At 45.0% G+C, this 20,868-nt stretch overlaps 1 protein-coding gene and 1 non-coding gene across 3 annotated transcripts in view; both read left to right on the top strand.

The window, feature by feature from the left end:
* The window catches only part of TRIM67 (tripartite motif containing 67), a 65,093-nt gene extending 52,214 nt beyond the window's left edge, over positions 1-12,879 (top strand). For both annotated transcript variants that reach the window (XM_055147306.1, XM_004620315.2), the window contains exons 7-10: positions 47-185; positions 2,509-2,812; positions 5,830-5,992; positions 6,968-12,879. In XM_055147306.1, coding sequence (XP_055003281.1) covers positions 47-185; positions 2,509-2,812; positions 5,830-5,992; positions 6,968-7,033 — 672 coding nt within the window. In that variant the 3' untranslated portion in view covers positions 7,034-12,879. The remainder of the gene's footprint in view (positions 1-46; positions 186-2,508; positions 2,813-5,829; positions 5,993-6,967) is intronic.
* A 584-nt stretch (positions 12,880-13,463) lies between these two features.
* On the top strand, positions 13,464-13,596 carry LOC129399016 (small nucleolar RNA SNORA15). The gene has a single exon (XR_008626864.1). It is a non-coding gene; the product is annotated as a small nucleolar RNA SNORA15 (small nucleolar RNA).
* Positions 13,597-20,868: the final 7,272 nt, after the last annotated feature.

Here is a 20,868-nt window from a genome sequence, read left to right as displayed (position 1 = left end):
TTCACATAACAGAGGCACCCAGTGAGCAGTCTTGGCTTTCTTGTAGGAAGTGTACGTTGGCAAGGAGACGCTCTGCACCATTGACGGGCTGCATTTCAACAGCACCTACAATGCCAGGGTCAAGGCTTTCAACTCGTCTGGAGTTGGACCCTATAGTAAAACTGTCGTCCTGCAGACATCTGACGGTGAGCCCTGGGGTGTCTCGGAGGAAGAAACACATTCCCACAGGGTGATTGAGCTTTAGGGGGAGAAAAATGGGGCTCCAGGCTCAACACCCTATAGGTTAATAGTAATTTTCAGGTATACTATGTTGCAACACTGCAACCACCACCAATGTCAGTGCCCTCCGCCACTGTCTTAGAGTCCCCTGCCCTTTAGTTTTATAGGCTGACTCTCAAGGCCTAACATCATTGTTTATTTCCTTCCTATGTTTCTTCCTACTTCACCTATGTGAGAGATCCTTCAGTGTTTGTTCTTCTCTTATTCGATCGCTACATTCAGCATGACATTCTTCAATTTAGTCCACATAGCAAGGGTAGACAGAATTTCATCTTTTCTTACATCTGATCAGGATTCCATCCACTTATTTGTTCCTGGGTATTTGGGTTACTTGCAGAACTTTACTATTATGAGAAGCATTTCAATAAACATGACAGTGAAAATGTATTTTCAAAAAGTTTTTAGGCACTTGGGGTAGATGTCAAGAAGTGGAATTTCTGAGTCATATGGATTCTCAATTTAAAAAAATTTTTTTTGAGTAGCCTTGATACTGTTTTCCATAGAGGCTAACCCAGGCTATCTTCCCACAAATAGTGGATGAGGGTTTCTTTTTCACCATGTCCCCAACCAACACTGGTTATTTCTACTTTTTTTTTCATCCCTGCCAATCTTATGGAGTGAGCTGATATCTCACTGCCATTTTAAATTGCATTTTTCTGGAGATAAGTGATGAAAAACACTTATTTATATACCCATTGACCACCCCAACTCCAACTTTTGTCCCTATAGACCAAGAACAAACTTTTCATTGCCTGAGACTGGAGAGATTGCTCAATGAGCTGGACTGCATGTTTTGCATGCTGAAGGCTGGGCTTTGATTCCTAGTACCACATAATTCCCCTGAACTGTCAAGAGCAGTCCCCAAGCACAGGACTAGGAGTAGACCTCAAGAACCACTAGGTGTGGCCCCAAAACTCAACTCCCCAGTCCCCTCACCTCTCTTTCTTGGTCTCTCTCTTTTCACTCTTGCTCTTTCCACACTCATCAGTGCTATTTCTTGTTCACTGCTCAGGGATGATTCCTAGCATGTTCAGAGGACATGTAAAACTAGGGATCAAGGGGGCTGGAGCAATAGCACAGCAGGTAGGGCATTTGCCTTGCATACGGCTGACCCAGGTTCAATTCCCAGCATCCCAAATGGTCTCCTGAGCACTGCCAGGAGTAATTCCTGAGAAGTGCAGAGCCAGGAGTAACCCCTATGCATCGTCAGGTGTGAACCAAAAAGGAAAAAAAAACAAACCCAACAATTAAGGATCAAACCTGAGGCTTCTGCATACAAACCATGCGTTTAGCTCATTTGCAGCTCAACCCTGTGTTTCTTTGTCACCGTTTAACCCAGTTTATCATTGCCTGAAGAAAAAAGTGTCTATCAGAGTCATTTTATAAACCTAGTTTTATAGGTTTTTCAGGCTGGAGCGATAGCACTGCCGGTAGGGTGTTTGCCTTGCACTCGGCCGACCCAGATTCGATTCCTCTGTCCCTCTTGGAGAGCCCATCAAGCTACTGAGAATATTCCGTCTGCATGGCAGACCCTGGCAAGCTACCCGTGCCGTATTCAATATGCCAAAAACAGTAACAAGTCTCACAATGGAGACATTACTGGTACCCACTCGAGCAAATCGATGAACAATGGGACAACAGTGCTACTGTGCTACAGTTTTATAGGTTTTTACATTTCATTTCCTTGCTTTCTTCCCTGAAGGACCTTCTGGCCAAGAATTCTTTCCCTGCATACTGTGGCCATCATTTTAGAGTCAGGGCCTTATACCCCATTATTTTCTCTGAGAAAAGTTTTTAAAGGACTTCAGAGGGAAAAGGATGCCCCACCAATGGGATGTGAAAGGGAGAATTGAACTTTGCAGTTTGATTATTTTGCCTCACGTCTCTGGGTATCAAGTTTTCCACCCACAGTGTGGGGTGTGGATATGAACTTTCTTTGTTACTCATGTTAGTGAACAAATTCTGGCAGGGTTTGACAAACCAAGGACTACACAAAAGGCATTTCAGCTTGGGGCTTAGATGCCTGCATGTCTGTCTTCCTTAGCAAAGTTGGAATTGGATAAAGGACGGGATGATGACAACAGAAAGTGTGTGCGCATCTGTATGCATGTAAACACACCCACACATCATGCCCCACTTTCTAATATATGCGAGTCTGTGTTGCTGTGCCCCTTAGAGGCAGTTGGTGAATTCCATCCTCTGACCTTTCTCCTTATCCCTCCTTTATAGTGGCCTGGTTCACATTTGACCCCAACTCTGGGCACCGGGACATCATTTTATCCAATGACAACCAGACAGCCACGTGCAGCAGCTATGATGACCGGGTTGTGCTCGGCACAGCTGCATTCTCCAAGGGCGTGCATTATTGGGAGTTGCACGTGGATCGGTACGACAACCACCCAGACCCTGCCTTCGGGGTGGCCCGAGCCAGCGTAGTCAAGGACATGATGCTGGGCAAGGATGACAAGGCCTGGGCCATGTATGTGGACAACAACCGCAGCTGGTTCATGCACTGCAACTCCCACACCAACAGGTGCGCTGTGGGTCCCTTCTGGTCACTTTAAACAGGGGGAGGGGATCTGGAGATGAGGGTCCTGTGGGAATAGAGTCCCTTTTTCTATTCCAAAATTCAGGAAAGTGGAGAGAGGTATTTTTCACACACAGTCATTCATTTTATGGGTGCAGGAGGTTAAAAAGTCTTGGGAGTCACTCCAAGTAGGACTCAGGTGCCTCCAGGGTGCCACCCAATATTTCTCAGAAGCAAGACAATTCTGGGGATAGACCAAGACTCTGTAGGTGAAAACCATGTGCTCTGCCAATTGAGTCACATCCCACAACCCCAGCCCTCAAGGTAGAAGTGACCTGCTAGAAGTGGTCTTTTTACTGCAGCAAAAAATGAGAGTATACAATAGAGGCTAGAGTAACAAATGATGTTTACTATTTACTAGAGATGGCTCTGTCAAAGGCCCCCAGAACTGTTTTGTCCCAAGTCGGCCCCTGACTAGGATAGATTCAGGTCCTGTGCAGTCCGGTCTTCTGAGGCTGCACCGAGAAAGGTGTGCCTCATATTTGGGTTCCTCCAGGGAGTTGGGGTTCCTTGCTATCTCTCCTTAGTCACAATAAAGATGAATAAAGATGGGGCCCTTACACCATAGTTAGGTTTTCTCTTTTTCTTCATGTTCTTCTTCCTCCTCTTCCGTGTCCTCCTCATTTTCCTCCTCTTCTCCCTCCTCGTAAGGTTTCTGTGTTCATCCTGGCCAGTAGGAAGAGGGCCACGGGAGTGTGGAAAATTCTCAAGGCAGTACTGGCCTTTAAAGAAACCCAGAAATGCAGAGCTGTGGTCACTAGGAGGCAAAGTCTCTCTGTGGAGTCTCCTTCCAGGTCTATCAGGAGAAAAGCCAGGAGTCCTACGGTGCTGGACAGGCAGGGCCCCAGTTCCAAGCAAAGTTGGCTCTGGGGGCTCTCAGCGCTCAGAGTTCATCCCCAGATAGTACCAAAGTCTTGGTTTGGGGCTGGGACTTGACTGCAGTTCCCAGAAGAGCATAAAGTACATCTCAGTGCCCTCTCCACTGCCTTCCTACTGGCATTGTCCCCTATATCCAAAGACAGGTTAGAGGGGCAGGAGAGAGGGGAAGGTAGCGCTGTCCCTTTGAACTCTCTGCCTAGGCCTATATCCTAGCTAAGCCCTGCACTTTGACCAGATCTACCGACCCACCATGTTTTAGGTGTTGTCCAGACCCAATGTGCTCACCAACCAAGTCCTGCAGATTTACCTGGCCCAGTAGGCCGGACAGATGCCCCAGGGTGACCAGGTGCTAGACTAATCTGATCCTATGTGCTGGACACTCCAACCTTGTGCTCAGAGACCACAAAGAAGTTTAGTCTATGGGTTAGAGAGATAATGCAGCAGGTAAGGCACTTGCCTTGCATAAAGCGGACATGGGTAGGTTGGATCTTTAACACCCCGTATGGTCTCCTGAGCCCTGCCATGAGTGATCTTTGAACACAAAGTAGGCCTTGAGCACAAGAAGATATAACCCCAAAACCATAAAGAAAGGTAAACTGAACCTAGGCTCCCCAGCCTCATTTCTCCTGCAGAAAACCAGCACCCAGATTCACTGTCTGTGAAGGAGTAAATCAGAAGGCACTTATTGAGTGTTTATTTTGTGTTAGTGACTGCAGGAAGCACCTCATTTGTATGATGCCATTTAGTCGGTATTGCTGTTATTGCCACTCTAAAGATTAGGATGAAGAAGAATTGTACTATGGTCAAAGTCACAGGACTAATTAGTCGTCGCGCTGCTAGGATCTCTCCTGCTCTGTGTGTGACCCCCTAGCTCTGACCTTGACAGAGGTCAGACTTGAAGCCTGACTTGAAGCTCACATTCCTGCTCACTCATCAGATTACTGTCACCCAGTGGTCACTGTCAAAATAGGATCAGCACCCCAGTTCCCATTTTCCACTTGTGGGATCCTGCCTTGGGCTCCCAAATCCTCACCTCCTAAGCAACACTCTTCTGATTGGCACATCAAATCTTCGTCATCACTTACCTGTGCTCTCAGCCCCACATGACCAACTGCTAGCTGATTAGCTCATTAAAGTATAAAAATAGTTATCTTAACCAGAACTGCCCAGCAGAGGTGATGACAAGCTATGACCCCAGTGATCAGCTAAGGGAAGGGAGAGTATGATGGACTGATCACGGATGGTTGAGGTCTTTGCCCAGTGTTTACTGAGGTATTCCCAATTTACTTGCTCAAAGCTTCAGTGTTAGAAGTCATGAACTCAGTAACTCAGACAGGAGACTTGATTTCCGAGTTCAGATTCAGTCTCCATCCCACAGCCTGCACTCCCTTTCAACAGACCTTGAGATAGTGTAAGTTAGTAGAGATTGGGCCTTTCAAACTCCCCAAATGGCCAGATATCAACCTCTTTGACAGTGTAAATGTCATCACTTGGCTCAAATTAAAGATACCAAGCTGGTTCCTGTCCTTGGAAGCTCAAGGAATCTTCCCTTACATACACTTCTCAGGAGCAATCTGCTCATCAAACACTGAGTTTCCTGGCCTGCGGAGACCACTCAGTGGTCAGGGACATTTACCTGTTTGCCCTGGCATCACATGACTCCCAAGTATCACCAGGGTTGCCCTCGAGGCCAGCTCTGTATTTGAGCAGCTCTGTATTGTAGGATATGGGCTTTGAACCACCTGGTCCGATTGGCTAGGATGGGCCCCCAAATGTTTGCCCCCTGCTCCTCTCAGGAGTGTCCAAATTTCAGGTGCCATAGAAAAGAAGGTATTGAATAACCAACTCCTCTAGTATAGGGAATCTTACAGGAAGTGTGAGGCCTCTCTGGGTGACTGACTCCTTAACATATCAGGAAGACTAATTGACCTCAGAGAACAGCTCCCAAGAACTGCCCCAGGGGCAAGGGGGTGGGGAGGAGGGTTTTGTTTTTAGCACAAGGCTTTTTTTCTGCACCTTGAAGTGCATCTTCTGAGCCATCCCATGCCGGGTGCTGAGGGGGCTTCTTGGTGCTTTTCTTCTAGGACAGAAGGTGGAGTGTGCAAGGGGGCAACTGTGGGTGTGCTGCTGGACCTGAATAAGCACACACTGACCTTCTTCATCAACGGGCAGCAGCAGGGCCCAACAGCTTTCAGCCACGTGGACGGGGTCTTCATGCCGGCTCTCAGCCTCAACAGAAACGTGCAGGTACCTCTCACCCCTCTCGCCAGCCTGTCCTCAGGAAAACCCCAAAGGGCACTTGGTCAAAGTGGATGATATAGAAGAAGCCGACTAGTTGCAGAGCTCACTGTAACAGAATAGTAAGAATCTGCATCTCTCTCTGATTCCTGTGTCCAGTCACTCACAAAAGGGCCGTGAGTGTGCAGGCTGTTGGTCCAGAGCAAACAGGACAGAGGTAGGAAAGGAAAGTGGGCTTTAAAAAGGAAACAGAAACTAATATATGATTTGAGCAATTCAAGGTGTGTATCAATCCCCTTGGATGGGCAACATTCCTAATACAGAACTCCCAAATATAACCACTAATTAAGTCAAGTGTTGCTTGAAGCCTCAGAGATAATGTTTGTTTACATGTTCTTGACTGTAAATGGTACCATCTGTATCTGTACCATCTACTACATTTTGATGCAACATAATAGCTACTTTTTATAATAGATATGTGTATGTTTTATGATAGCAAATTATACAACAGACTTTTGTCTACATATCTTCTATGCGTTTGTGACAAACCTTAAATTTTTCAATATTTGCAGACTACATGCTTCCTTAATGAGTTTCTTTCAAGTTGTCATAAATTCTAAATTTTTCCGATATAGTTATTGAAGAAATATCTGTATATGTGAGAGGGTCCATGCAGTTCAAACCTGTCTTGGTCGAGGGTCTATGTATATAGACCTGAGAAGAAGTTCAGTTACTGCAACAGTGTCAGCCTCACCGGTGTTTGGGGGCCAGGTGGATAAGGCAGGCAACTATGTTGCACTTATTAGGAGGAAGAAGGAGCAAACATGAATTAGTGACCCTGAGCAATGAGATGAAGAGCAGACTCTACAGTGCAAGAACACCCCACCCCAGCAAACAGTGCATCACTTGTAACCCCAGGACTCTGGGTGTTTGGGGTCTGTGTGGCAACTGTCCTACCCTCACTGATCCTGGCTTATTTTCTAGGTAACCCTGCACACAGGATTGGACGTGCCAACGAGTCTGGGGAGGCCAAAACTCTCCGGTAACTAGCCTCCCAGCTTCAGCCCTGCCATCCCTTGCTGCAACTCAAACAACTCACGAGGGCAGAACCCAATCATGGGTGCAACCCAGCGGCCACTTGTATCTGAGACATGTTTCTTGTCTGTGTGTGTGGAGGCCGGGGAGGGTGCAGACAGGGTCTGCAGCTTGGATTTGTGGAGATGACTCTCAAGGGTGAACGTTGGGTGTGTGTCTCACTTTGATCCACCTGGAAGCTACAGCTACAAAAAGGGACTTTTCTTGTGGGAGTGAGAAAGCAATCAGTATTTACAATGACTTTTCCTGTCATCTATCTACAAAGTCTGATTTCTAGGAGGAGAGGAGAGGAAGATAGACCCAGAGACCTGTATCCTGAGAATAGGAGGCAGAGAGAGTCTTTGGAATCCCATGTCCCCTGTGTCATCCCGTGGCTGGGATGCCACTCCTTCAGAAACTCAGGTTGTGTGTCCCTATCTTTATCAGGAAGACAACATTTAGTTTTGAGGTCCTGGGGCCTTCAGTGTATTATGTCTTATGCAGATCTAAGACATGATGGATATTAACCATGATTCTTGCTCTTTGCCTCTGTTGCTCCTTTTAGAATGGTTTCCAGGGGTCCTTCTCTAAAGGAAGACCCTTTAGAGACCATTCTAATCATTCATGATTAGAATGATTTTCCTCACCTTTCCTCTCTCTCTCTCTCTCTCTCTCTCTCTCCACATACATAAATACATACATACATACACACAATGGTTTGCTAAAATTTATTCATTTTTTAAACACAAAATGCTGGAATTTGGCTTTTTATTTGTTTGGGGCTACTCTGGGATCACTCCCAGCTCTGTGCTTTGTGACCACTCCCAGCTATGCTTGAGATATCATGAGATGCCAGAGATCGAGCCAGGGGCCTCTTATGTACAAAATACATGCTTAACCCCTTGAGCTCTCTCAGGCCCCCCAAAAAAAAAAACATTAGAAATGTAAAGACCATGTGGCAAGTTTTCACTTGGTGAAAACAGTTTTCTGCAACTACTTCCCAAGAGGCTAACTGCAAACTTGAGTCATTCTGCAGCTGTGCACTTGCAGACTCCTATACGCATAAGACTGGAGGCCCTTGGGAAGCCCCCTGGCATAGGTCTACTTTCCTACTGTCATAAAAGCAAGAAATGCCCCCAAAGCAGCAGGGGTTCAGCCAGGGCCTGGTGGGTGCAAACTCAGAGAAAGGCATGGAGTGGATAGCAATATGGTGTTCTCTGTCCCTCAGCTTTCCAGTGTGAGTCTGGGTGCCTGGGTGACAGGGCACGGCAACGGGGAGAGAGTTCTCCTCTCCTTGGTGGAAACATTGACCTTATCCCTTGAGAGCTGTGTTGAGTCATTTCCATTTCTTTTCTGGCAGTTCTGAGCCAGTTCTGAGCCTGCCCGGGTCCCCAGAGTTGTTTGCCACTTCTCCCCCACTCTCTTCTTCCTGAGTGCCTGCCACCTCCCTCTCCACCTGGTAGTAAGCCTTTCTTGCTCCTTTTTCTAAGAATATATTTTATCGAGCAATTTATTTTTTAGGTTGAGGAGTAACTTGTCTATTTGCTGGATTGGATTTTTATAAAATCCCAGTCTGTAAACTGACACCAACTGTGTTTACTTGGGTTCACCTGTGCGTGTAGCTACGGCACTTGTTGTGTCACCGGTCAAGGCTGTGCAGCCCTTCCCTCATTCAGCAGATCTGACAATCCTACCTCAAAGCTCATGCTCTCGGCCCACAGGGTGGCCTTGTCCAGCTGTGTGTACAGATGTGACCAGCTGGACACATGTTTAGGTGTTTCTATTTCAGCCTCTGCCACTCCTGAGATCTTGGCAGTCAACTGCTTAGAGCATGTCAGGGTTGGGCCTCTGTTTTTATCACACCAAATGGTATCCAGGGGCACCTTTCTTAAAGAGGGGTGGCCTGTCCTGTCCTAGCTGTGCATGACCCCGTGCAGTCATATGTGGGTAGCAGCCTCCTCTCTTTTCTTTCACATGGTTTCAGCTTGGCTCCTTTGCCTTAGCTCAGCTGGGACAGCAGGGCAGACACCTAAAGTTCATTCATGACCAAGCAGGATCTTGAAAGGTTGGACAGCTCCTGAATCCTCCAAACCCGGGACCCCACTCTGCCTCAGCTCTGAATCTTTGAAGAGGAGCAAGCAAGGTCATCCTGGGTTGGAAGTCACCCTCTGGAGAGCCAGTAACTTTGGTAAGGAGAGATGTGAGAACTGGAGAAGGCAAAAGTCCACAAGTTCAGGCAGTTTCTTTAAGAAGATAGTTTCCTGAAATTTAGAGCAATGACCATTCTCTTAAGAAGATAATTACCTGAAGTTCAGAGAAATGACCAAGACCATGTCCTCCATCTTATCCACCTGTGGGAAGCCCTGTGGGTGGAGAGCAAGCAAGGTTTTGTTTTTCAACTTCCCCAGGAGTCCAGTTGCAATACCACTAATCCCAGGGACCTTGTCAACTTGTCAGGCTGCCCTACTGTTTCTTCCATCTTCAGCACAAAATGCCTTCAGGAACAAGACTGAACCTAAGGGAGCAGGGAAGTCTGAGCAAAACACATCTCTGAGGGATCAGCAACAAGGAAGAACCCAACTTCTCATGGCCTTTTGTCACCATCCCAGAAGCCCTGGGGTTAACCTGGGAGTATCACTGGCCATCAAATTCCCTTTACTTCAAAACATGGTAACACTTTTTTGTACATAAAAATTGTATCACGGTGCTGTTACATGTTGGGGTGGCTGAGGTGTAATTTGTAAACTAAGCAGTTTTGGTAAGAGGAATTCAAAGTAATTTGAAATGACAAGTTCCATTGCATTGTAAATAATGCGTCTAAATGTAGTTCTGCTATTTGTTCTTTGCTAGTGAGTTTTGTCGAAATTTATGCCTTTCCTTTGAGAAGTAATATCTTTAGAAGTTATCCAATAAAACCTCACTGCGTAACATTATAACCCATAATTCAAAGCAAGGTAAGGCATTGCACATAGCCCTATTTTTCCCTCCTCTCTCTCCTGTTTGGAAAATGATGCTAAATGAAGTGGTTATCGGTCATCTTGGCCCACAGAGTAACTAACCTGAAAATTATGCAACTGTACATAGCTCTCGGTTCCATTATCAGCCCTGTGTACTTGCCATTTAGACAGTGCTCTAAGGTATCCCATGACCCATCAAGGTCATAGGGAAAGATTTTGCCTAGTAAACCTGAGAAAAACAGGCTCACCCAGAGCAATAGGACAGGCCAATTCTTCTTGCTCTTGTTGCTCAGATTTGCTCCTTATGGTGCCATTGCCCTTCTACCTATCACAGTCCTCTCAGGAAATGATCAGAATACAGGATCAACGTGTATTTCTTCCAGGGCTATTTGCATTTAAGCCTTAATTCTAAATGTTCATGAAAGGGTTGGTCCCCTGAGGAGGCATTTTGTAGCACAAGTGGGCACATGGCTCATAGATGAAGGTACTTGTGGAACCAGAAATACTTCTTGTGGTTGAGGTGGTGCAGGGGGATAAGATCCTTGGGGTCATTAGCCATGGGGATGCTGAAACACCCCTGGATAATGTCAGGGTTTCTCAGCTTTTGACATTTGGGGATAATGCTCTGATTTGGGAGGCAGAAAGGGGAGGGTTGTCCAGGGCACTGTAGGGAGATTCAGCAGTAACTCTGGCCTCCACCCACTAGATGCCAGTGGCAACCCCCAAATTTGTGATAACAAGGAAAAGTGGCTATAAATATTGCCAAAGGTCCCCCAAGGGGCACTCCTGTTAGAGACCACTAGGTTATACAAGTGGTTTGTTATGTGTTATTAGGCAGAGTGATATGTGAGGCATCCACTTCACACAGGCCTTTGTCTCAATAGTCAAGATGAGAATTTTCCAAGTCTCTTATATTCTGCAGCTGGGGGGTGGAGAGGAAAGGGGTGAGCCTAGAGTCGAAGCCAAGTTGTCAGGTCCTTGCAGCCCCACTCTCCACTCCTCTCCGAGAGAGCAAAATTTCTTACTTCCATTTTCCTTGGCTACTTCTGACTGTAAGCCATAGGTTGCCAGAAATTAGAATCAGACATCATTAGAAGGCAGCCAAACTCTATGCTGATCCTGGGTCATCTCAGGACTTCTCTTTACCCAGTGAGCTCTTTTTATTGATCACATTCCTTAGTAGTAACCCTCCCACTCCCAAGAAAGGACCCAGAAGCTTTCATTTCAAGTGGACTGTAAAAATAAGTAAGGATGCATTTGGACAAACATATTGATCAGACCTCAAGTTCAGTCTTGGAAATGCCTCTCCTTTAACCTGGCTTTGATTTTGGTTTAGGACATGGGTGGGGGCAAATATCTTAAATCTTCTGTGCCTCATACCCCACCAGAAGAGAGGACTAATCATACTAACCTACCTCCTCTGGTTACTGTGAGGACTACAAAGTAACACTTTTTAAAGAAAATGTCTATTTTACTGATTGAGCCTGGCCTATCGGTTCACTCATCGAATCAGAGCTGGAAGCATAACTTTCCCTAATCTCCTCTGACCATAGTGTCTTCCATTCAAGCCTTTGAAAAATGAGAATGTGTTTTTATGTCACAGCTGCCTGGCTTGGAGGGGATATAATTCACATTTAAAACAGGCTCCCTATGACAATAGCCCTCCAAATTCCCATTCTCAACAAGGACTGTTTAAATTTGTAAGAAGGGCTGTAAACAGGCTCCGTGTCAGCATTCTCATTTCAGTTCCAAAGGCATCTGTGTGCAGAGGGCCCTTAAATCCTGGAAAGAAACGAATCCACCTTTTTTGCCTCCTTATTTTCAGTCTTAGTTGCTAATGGGCCCCGCCAACCCATCGTGTCTCCTTTGTTTCCAAAGACGTCGGCAGTTTTGGAAACCAATGTCTAAGACTAAGGTGAGAAACAACTAAATGGCCTTTGAGAAGGCTGGGTGGGTGGACTGAAGGCCAAAGGGATCGGTGGTCATCACACTGCTGGCAGAGATTCCATCAAGAGGAAACTCCTGCCTTTCCCGATGATTGACATTGACTTCAGTTAGGAGTTGGGTGTGGAAATTAACAAGAAAGTCTCATCTGGAGACACTGATATTTCCTTAAAGGACACAGGTCTTGGAGGGGTATAAACTGCCCAATCTAGTCTTTGAGGGGCAGGCAAGGACACTGCTTGTTCGGTCTGCCCCTCACAAAAGATCCAAGTTTGGAAACGTGACTGCTTGTGGCCTTGCAAGCAGAGTCCGGGGTTCTTTGGGGCTAGGGGGGAAGCTTTCCTGCCTGGGGAGGGTCTTCCCATGTCCTGTCACACTTGCTGACTGCACATCTCAAGCCTCAGACTTCCCTACCCCAAGAGGAAGTGGAGAGTGAGCGAAGCAGAAAAAGTTAAATGCATGATGTAGAATTGCGAATTTCACGCTAAACTGTTGTATTAAGCATGAAGTCTGTTGAATGTTGGCAAAGGAATTTTAAAAGTAACAAAAAGCTTTGTGTCATTGTTTTGGCTGTGACAGACCTTCATTTTCCTGCCTTTCTTTACCTATTTTCTCCCTTCCCTCACCCCTCCCATCATATCCACTGTCACTGCTTGTTGTTATTTGGTGGCAGCTCTTGGTCCAATTGGTGTTCATGTTCCACTGGAAATACGGAGGGAGGAAGAAGGGGAAGGAAAGCAACTTTTTAATAATTTTTGTATTGGTATTCACAAGCGTTTGTATTTTTTAAATGGCAAACACTGTGTTTCCTGGTCTTTGGGGGTTGACTAAATTTTGTGTATTGCCTTTTGGAAAATCTGAGTTTTACCACCGTCTTAAGCAGATTTGAAATAAATTCTTTTGACACTGCCAACAACCGAAGACACAGTATGGCCTGTAATTTCTGCTCAGCAGCGAGAACCTGCCTTCCTCCAAACCGGACGTGATCACCAGCTGAACAGGCAGATGGAGCAGGAAGGCGCTGCCCGTGGGCTATCAGGAGTCAGGGTCAGTGTGACTTTGCTGCATGTGCTCCAGAAATCTTGAAGATACTGCATATGATTTTAAAGGATAAACTACCAAACCCCAAACAGCACTGAGTTAATAGAGTCCATTTCTACAAAAAGTAATAAGCATAAAATCTAATGACATTTAACATGATTAAGATAACTCATTAACAGCTGATCACAAATTACATGTGACAATAGGGGGCTGGAGATAGTACAGATGGTAAGGCGCTTGCATGTGCACTCACCCAACCCAGATTCAACCCCGGCATCCCATATGGCACCCCAAGCACTGCCAGGAGTAATTCCTGTATGCAGAGTGAGAAGAAACTCCTGAGTATCATCCGGTGTGACCCAGAAACTAACAAAAAAAAAAAGTTATATGTAGCAATAGAACTTGGGTGTATCTGATAAATCTGTTCCTTGTTGCTTTTGTGAAATCAAGATCCTTAGGAGCAAGCATGGCTGAATACTGTGTTCTTTTTATCAATATTTTGCATGCCAGAAACCATGCAAAAGTAAAGTTTTCCCTTCAAATGGCTTTTGATGGTATGCTGCTTTTTGTGGCATATCATTAAAAGTCGTTACAGAAAAGAAAGGGGGAGGGGAAGGAAGGAAAAAAGAATAAGAGAAAGAGAAAGAAAAATGTGGGGTCCCATCCTGTCCCGCAGGGAGGACCCTTCGTGGGGCTAAGGAGGGGACGTAACCGAATGAACAGACACAGAGCCAGAAGGAGGAGGAGAGAGAGAGAGAGTTTATTCACAGCAGTTACAATACTTATACCTCTTGGTGGGAGGGGGTGGTATGCATGCTTGGACCCCCACAGGAACAATAGTAAAATGTTGATCAGGCATGGCCGTTGGCTACTGAGACAAGTGGTGAAATGATAAGATCACAGGAATCCCAAGCAGCCTCCGCTTGACTAGACGATAAGAGCCAAGCTCTGTAAGATGGCTCCCTACAGAAAAAAATCCTTAGGAGCAGTTATTTCATACTCTACTGACCATCTTGAGACTTCACCTCACCCTTCAAGTTATGGCAGATTACTGAACAGCTTAGTATGGGGGTAGTTACACTGAAATTAGAAGGAAGGAAACTTATCCCTTTCAAAGTCATTACCTTGGGCAGCTTCACATAAATATTTAAATAATATTGTTCTTCCCCAAAGTATCTGGAACTTCTCAAAGTTTGTTTGCATTTTCCCCCAAAAAAACCTGTAGGGGCAGGAGAGCTACCCTATTAAAGAGATAGTGCCGCGACAGGGTGTTTGCCTTGCATATGGTCAATGCTGGTTTGATCTCCAGCATCCCATATCATCCCTTGAGCACACCATACCAGGCTGTACTCAGGGCTTATTCTGCTCAAATGTGTGTGCATGTAAATATATATATATATAGATAGATAGATAGATAGATAGATAGATAGATAGATAGATATAGATATATATATATATATGGGCTGGAGCGATAGCACAGTGGTAGGGTGTTTGCCTTTCACGCAGCTGACCCACGTTCGATTCCTCCACCCCTCTCGGAGAGCCCGGCAAGCTACTGAGAGTATCATGCCCGCATGGCAGAGCCTGGCAAGCTGCCCATGGCATATTGGATATACCAAAAATAGTAACAATAAGTCTCACAATGAGAGATGTTACTGGTGCCCGCCTGAACAAATCGATGAGCAATGGGATGAAAGTGACAGATATATATATATGCGCATATATATGTACATATTATGTATATATGCATACACACAATACCAGGGATCAAGATCAAGACCAAGAACTTAGGCCTTCGATCTAAGTTCTAGCCATAGAAATTATCCCACACCCCCAAACAATCCCCATAGCCCCCCACTGGCATAGCCCTGGAGTGTCCCCCCCCAACACACATACACCTTTCAACATTAGTAGGTGTGGCCCTAATGCCTTTCCCAAGCACTTCTAGGAGTTGCCCTGGAAGCACCCACTTCACCTCAATACTGTCTGGTATAGCCATTGGTGGTCCTCCTGCATCCTCAAGCCCCAGAAAGTGAGTCACTTAGCTGTTTGGTCAAGTATCGGTGGGAACTGATCGTGACCCAGAAAATATTTAATAATGGTGGTCAGCTCTGAATTTTTTTGTTCATTGCCCCCAAATTTGGATTCAAAACTAGAAGTCTTAGCCAAGAAAGGGGTATGAAATGGCCTCACTCCCAGTAATATTCAGCCCCGCAGTGGGAGGTGCTGGGAATCGAACTCAGAGCCTTGAAGGTGACAGGCATGTGCTCCACCCTTTTGACCCATATCCTTAGTTTTAGCTGAGTTTTTTTTTTAATTGTTCACATTGATTTATTACATTCAATATTCTGACACCAATCCCACCACCATTACACCTTCCCACCACCATTATATCCAATTTTCCCAACCACTACCCAAGCCTGCCCAACAGCAGGCCCTAAATGATTTATACGTATTGCTTGTTATAAATAATTTGCTAAAAATTATCACAAAAGATCTCCTTAGAAGGAAGTGTGTGAAGAGATTGTTGTATCTCACCCTGGAGCCATTAAGCTCTTGAATAAGAGATTACTAACATGTTATTAAAGGTTAAGCCTTGTGTGTTAATATTTTCTTAGTCGATATTGGTTGCCTTCTACTTTACATCCCATCCAATGTGGTGTGCTACTCCCGGTTTATCAGTGCTGTAGAGTATGAGATGTTGCAGTTGCAGTTGTGCATTCCAGGAATTCTAAAATTTTGATGGGGAGATATAGCTGGTGTCAAATTTTTATCTGGATGGTGATTTTGGGGTGCAGAAGCATCTTTGCAGCTTGCCGATCTCTCTCGCTCTCTCTCTTTTTTTTTGGCTTTTTGGGTCACACCTGGCGATGCACAGGGGTTACTCCTGGCTCATGCACTCAGGAATTACTCCTGGCGGTGCTCGGGGGACCATATGGGATGCTGGGAACCTGGGTCGGCCCCACCCACTGTGCTGTCACTCTAGCCCCAGCTGATCTCTTTTGAGATTTTATTTACGAGTCTCTGGATCACTGCGGGTTGATGAGTTTATATGGGCATGACTGCCAGGCTCCCGGAAGAACAGAGAGATAGTAGAAGATCGCCCAAGCCCAACTCAGTGAAAGCCTGGAAATTTCGGTCACAAAACCCGCATACCTGAGTTTTTCAACAGATTTATTCCTGGATGAGGCTCATTAGAGCCTGTGGAGTCTGGCTGTGAGCACGGCGGCCATTGGAAGTTTTCTACTGCTGGATGAGGCTCTGTTTGGGCAGTTGATAAGCTCACCTGCCTCCCTCCAGGAACCCTTAATATGAGACTCTGGCTGACTTTTTAAAATGTGTTTTTTAAAAAATTTTATTGAATCACCATCAGACAGTTAACAAGCTTTCATGTTTAAATTACATTCATACAGTGATCAAACACCCATCCCTCCACCAGTGCACATTCCCCACCACCAATGTCCCCAGTATACCCCCTTTCCCATCCTCCCCCTGCCTCCAGGGCAGACAGTTCCCCCCATACTCTCTCTCTACTTTTGGGCATTATGGTCTGCAATGCAGATACAGAGAAATTATCATGTTTGGTCCTTTATCTACTTTCAGCACACATCTTCCATCCGGACGGATCCCTCCAACCATCATTTTCTTAGTGATCCCTTCTCTATTGCAGATTCTGGCTGACTTTTTAATGTGACTAAAAAGTCATGGCCAAGTGAAGATTGCAAAAAGTATTCTGAATTCCAGAAAAATTAATTTCCCATATTTATTCTGCAAGTTGGGATTTATTTTAAAAAAAAATCTATGCTGGCAGATTTTACAAGCAATTAAAAATATGTACATCTTAAATTAAATATGTACAAGACACTAAGCATGATAAAGCACTAGAAAAAAATGTAACCCCTTAGGGGTTAGAGAGGTAGTACAGTGGGTAATGCACTGGCCTTGCACACAGCTTATCAGGGTTTGATCCCCTGCAACCCATATAGTTTTAGAACACTGAATTTCTGAACACAGAGCCAAGAGTAACCTCTGAGCACCACACGGTGTTTCATTAAAAAGCACTCAATTTTTTTTACAATTTTTCTTTTAAAAAGTAATCCATTAGAGTGGATACTGGCTCTGGAAGATGGGAGGCCTCACCTCAGCCCTGCTTCCAGGATTCAGACAAATGAGAATTAGGGGACTAGAACCCCAGGTTAGTCAATTCTGGAAAGCATCAAAATTCCAAGTATAAATTACTTACTTTTAATTTTTTTTCTGGATAAAAAGGGAAGAAGCATGACAAGCGGACTGAATGGTAGTACCAGCAAAGGCCATGACCATCTCTACTGGGGAGCTGTCCCCAAGTTGGGACAAGAGAATTGCATTTTAATGACCTCAAGCTAATAATTTTTTTGTCTTTATTTATTTATTTTTTCTTTTATTAATTCACCATGTGGAAAGTTACAAAGCTTTCAGGTTTAAGTCAGTTATACAATGCTCAAACACCTGTCCCTTCACCAGTGCAAAGCTAATAATTTTTTTGATAGTAGAAAGAATTGTTCAACTGAAAGGGGATGAGCAGTCCCTGAAGAGAGCTAAGAACTATATGAAAGGCCCTACTCCTGAAAGGGGATCTGAGAGGGATGTCCGGTTGGGAAAATGCTCTCCTAGGTAACAGATAGGTTAGTGCATTTCCTGTCATTACAATTCTCTTAGAGATGCAATGGATATTACTATCTCCGTCCCTATACACTGTAGGGTACTCACCTAGGTCCTCTGTTGATTGTGATCCAGACTTTCATCTCTGTGGAGTCTGACTCTAGATCACTAAAATTTTCTCGGTTCAATGGTAACACATTATTTACCATCAAAACTGGGCAAACCGGGGCTGGAGCGATAGCACAGCAGGTATGGCGTTTGATTTGCACGTGTCCGATGTGGGTTCGATTCCCAGCATCCCATATGGTCACCTGAGCACCACCAAGAGTAATTCCTGAGTGTGCATGAGCCAGGAGTAACCCCTGTGCATAGCCAGGTGTGACCCAAAAAGCAAGCAAACAAACAAACAAACAAAAACAACTAGGCAAACTTGGACTGGAGCGATAGCACAGTGGGTAGGGCATTTTCCTTGCATGTGGCCAACCCAGGTTCGATTCCCAGCATCCCATATGGTCCCTCGAGCACTGCTGGGAGTAATTCCTGAGTTCATGAGCCAGGAGTAACCCCTGTGCATCACCGGGTGTGACCCAAAAAGCAAAAATACAAACCAAAACAAAAAACTGGGCAAACATAGTGCTGGACATTAGTACAGAGGGTAGGGTACTTGCCTTGCAGGTAGCCAATCCAGGCTCAGTCCCTGTCACCCCATGTGGTCCCCTGAGCACAGAGCCAGGAGTAAGCCCAGAGCATCACTTGGTGTGGCCAAAAACAAACCAACAAAATTGGGCAAATGAGTGATTTGCCAGACAGGAATACATGGGTTCAAACAGATTCCTCCCTACCTTCCTGGTGATAGCTGCTTTACCTCCGCTTGAGGGTCAGGCTTAATCACCCCTGAAAGATGGTGGTTCTTCTTCCCAGGTAACAGCCTGGGTTCAAGTGGTTGCATATTGTGTTCTCTTCCGCTGCTCTTGGGTCCATGGGGTCAAGAGTTGTGGGTTTGAGAACCACAGTTCACTAAGTGTTACTGGAAGTAACAGTACCCAAGAATGTTGTATGGAAACCCATCCATACAGATGTGGGTGCAACTGGGGAAAAACACTTCAGAAAAATATGGAAGATTGGTACATAAACTACTTACCACACCAAGGCTCAAGTCTCTTCCTCGTGGAAACTGTTAGAAAGTCATATTCCTTTGGATTGTTCCTTTGTAATTGCTTCTTTCTGCTGTTAACCATGCTAGAAGTAATTTTATCAATGAAGAAATTAAAAGTATAATTTTAAGTTTGCTCTTTGGTTCTTAAGGAATCGGCTACTTTATTTATAGCCCCTAAACTGCTATTTCCACAACATCCTGTGGTCATAAAACTGCATTTAAGTACTCAGCAAATTCCATGCAAGTTGGCAATTATGCTTCTCAATTATCTATTCCCAAGACACAAAAACAGTCATTAAAAAGAACATACGTGCACACCACTGTTCACTACAACACTTAACACAGCAGCTGTATGGAATCAACCCAGGTGTCCAGGAGCAGCAGAACTGATAACTAAGGTGTTATATATCTATACAGGATTGGAGCGATAGCACAGCAGGTAGGGCGTTTGCCTTGCACGCGACCGACCCAGGTTCGATACCTCCGTCCCTCTTGGAGAGCCCGGCAAGCTATCGAGAGTATCCCGCCCATATGGCAGAGCCTGGCAAGTTACCCATGGTGATTTCGATATGCCAGAAACAGTAACAAGTCTCACAATGGAGATGTTACTGTTGCCCGCTTGAACAAATCAATGAACATGGGAGGACAGTGCTACGGTGCTACAGTATATATACAGAATGGAATACCATGCAGCTTCAAAAGATGAAATCATGCAGTTTGCTGCAACTTGGATGGAACTCAGGATTTTATGTTAAATCAGAAAGTCTAGGCTGGAGCAATAGTACACACGTGGTCAACCTGGATTCAATCCCGGGCACCTCATAAGGTCCCTCGAGCCCCAAAGGAGTGATCCCTGAGAGCAGAGTCAGGACTCTGACTCAGCAGTGTGCATTGAGCATTGAGCAGTCAGGTGTGCCTTCCCCACTCCCCCAAAAGATCAAATTTTGGATAATGTCACATATCTATACATACAGAAGAATTGAACAAGAGAAAAGTTGACAAACTCTTGGTCCCTAGGCTACAGATACGGAAAGAGCAGGGAAAGAAAAGAAAAGAAAAAAAAACAACGGATGGGGGAAGTAAAAAGAGGTAGTCTGGAGGTAACAGGGGCAAGGATCAGGGTTATTGGAAACATCAGTGGAGTAGAGGTGTAGTATATGTATAAATCTAAACCACAGAGAAATCAATACTGTAAGCATGCAAATCAAATCCCAGTAATGAACCTCTAAAAGTGTGTCTGTTAAGGAAGCAGTTAGGGGTTAGGAGGGAACCGGGGACATTGGTGGAGGTAAATTGACAGTGTTGATGGACTGCTAGAATTCTATATGACTAAAACTCTAAAACTATCATGGACTCCTTCATAAATTACAGTGCCAAAATGTAAAGAAAGATTTCTATTTGGAAAAACTCATTAAATTATAACAAATAATTGCAAGTTAATTTATGCTTGCAATTTGCACACTTTTCTAGAATAGATTAGACTAGGGCTCTAATCCCCTAACGCACAATTTGGTTCCTGGAAGTAGGGACAATGCGGGGCCTCCTGAGTCTCTCAGCTCTGTTGTCAATGGCTGCTAAATGATCCAGTATTCAGGGCCAGGGAGATAGTACAGTGGGTCGAGTGCTTGCCTTGCACAAGGCCAAGCCAGGTTCGATTCCCAGCATCCTATAAAGCTACTGGAGCCCTGCAGGAGTGATTTGAGTGCAGAGCCAGGAGTAACCCTTGAGCAGTGCTGGGTGTGGCCCCAAAACAAAACATGACCAACAAAAAAATGATCCACTACACATCCTAAAGGGTTACTTTGAGCCCCTGAATTTTCCAAGTGCTTTGTGATATTTAAGGTCTCTTATATCATTCTTTAAAAAATTATTTGTAAAATGTGCCTCTCTCCCCTCCTCTCTCTCTCTACACACACACACACACACACACACACACACACACACACACACACACACACACACCCCTCTAATAAAATTTCAATTTTGCATGATTTAGAACATTTTTTGAGATCCTCAATTGGGAGTCTTCTGGAGTCATATAAAGCCATTTTTATACTGGGAATTAAAACTTA

Source organism: Sorex araneus, chromosome 9, assembly GCF_027595985.1.
Source record: "Sorex araneus isolate mSorAra2 chromosome 9, mSorAra2.pri, whole genome shotgun sequence".
Classification (NCBI taxonomy): Eukaryota; Metazoa; Chordata; class Mammalia; order Eulipotyphla; family Soricidae; genus Sorex; species Sorex araneus.
The sequence above is the reverse complement of the archived record's forward strand: the minus strand, read 5'-3'. Positions and strand labels throughout refer to the sequence as shown.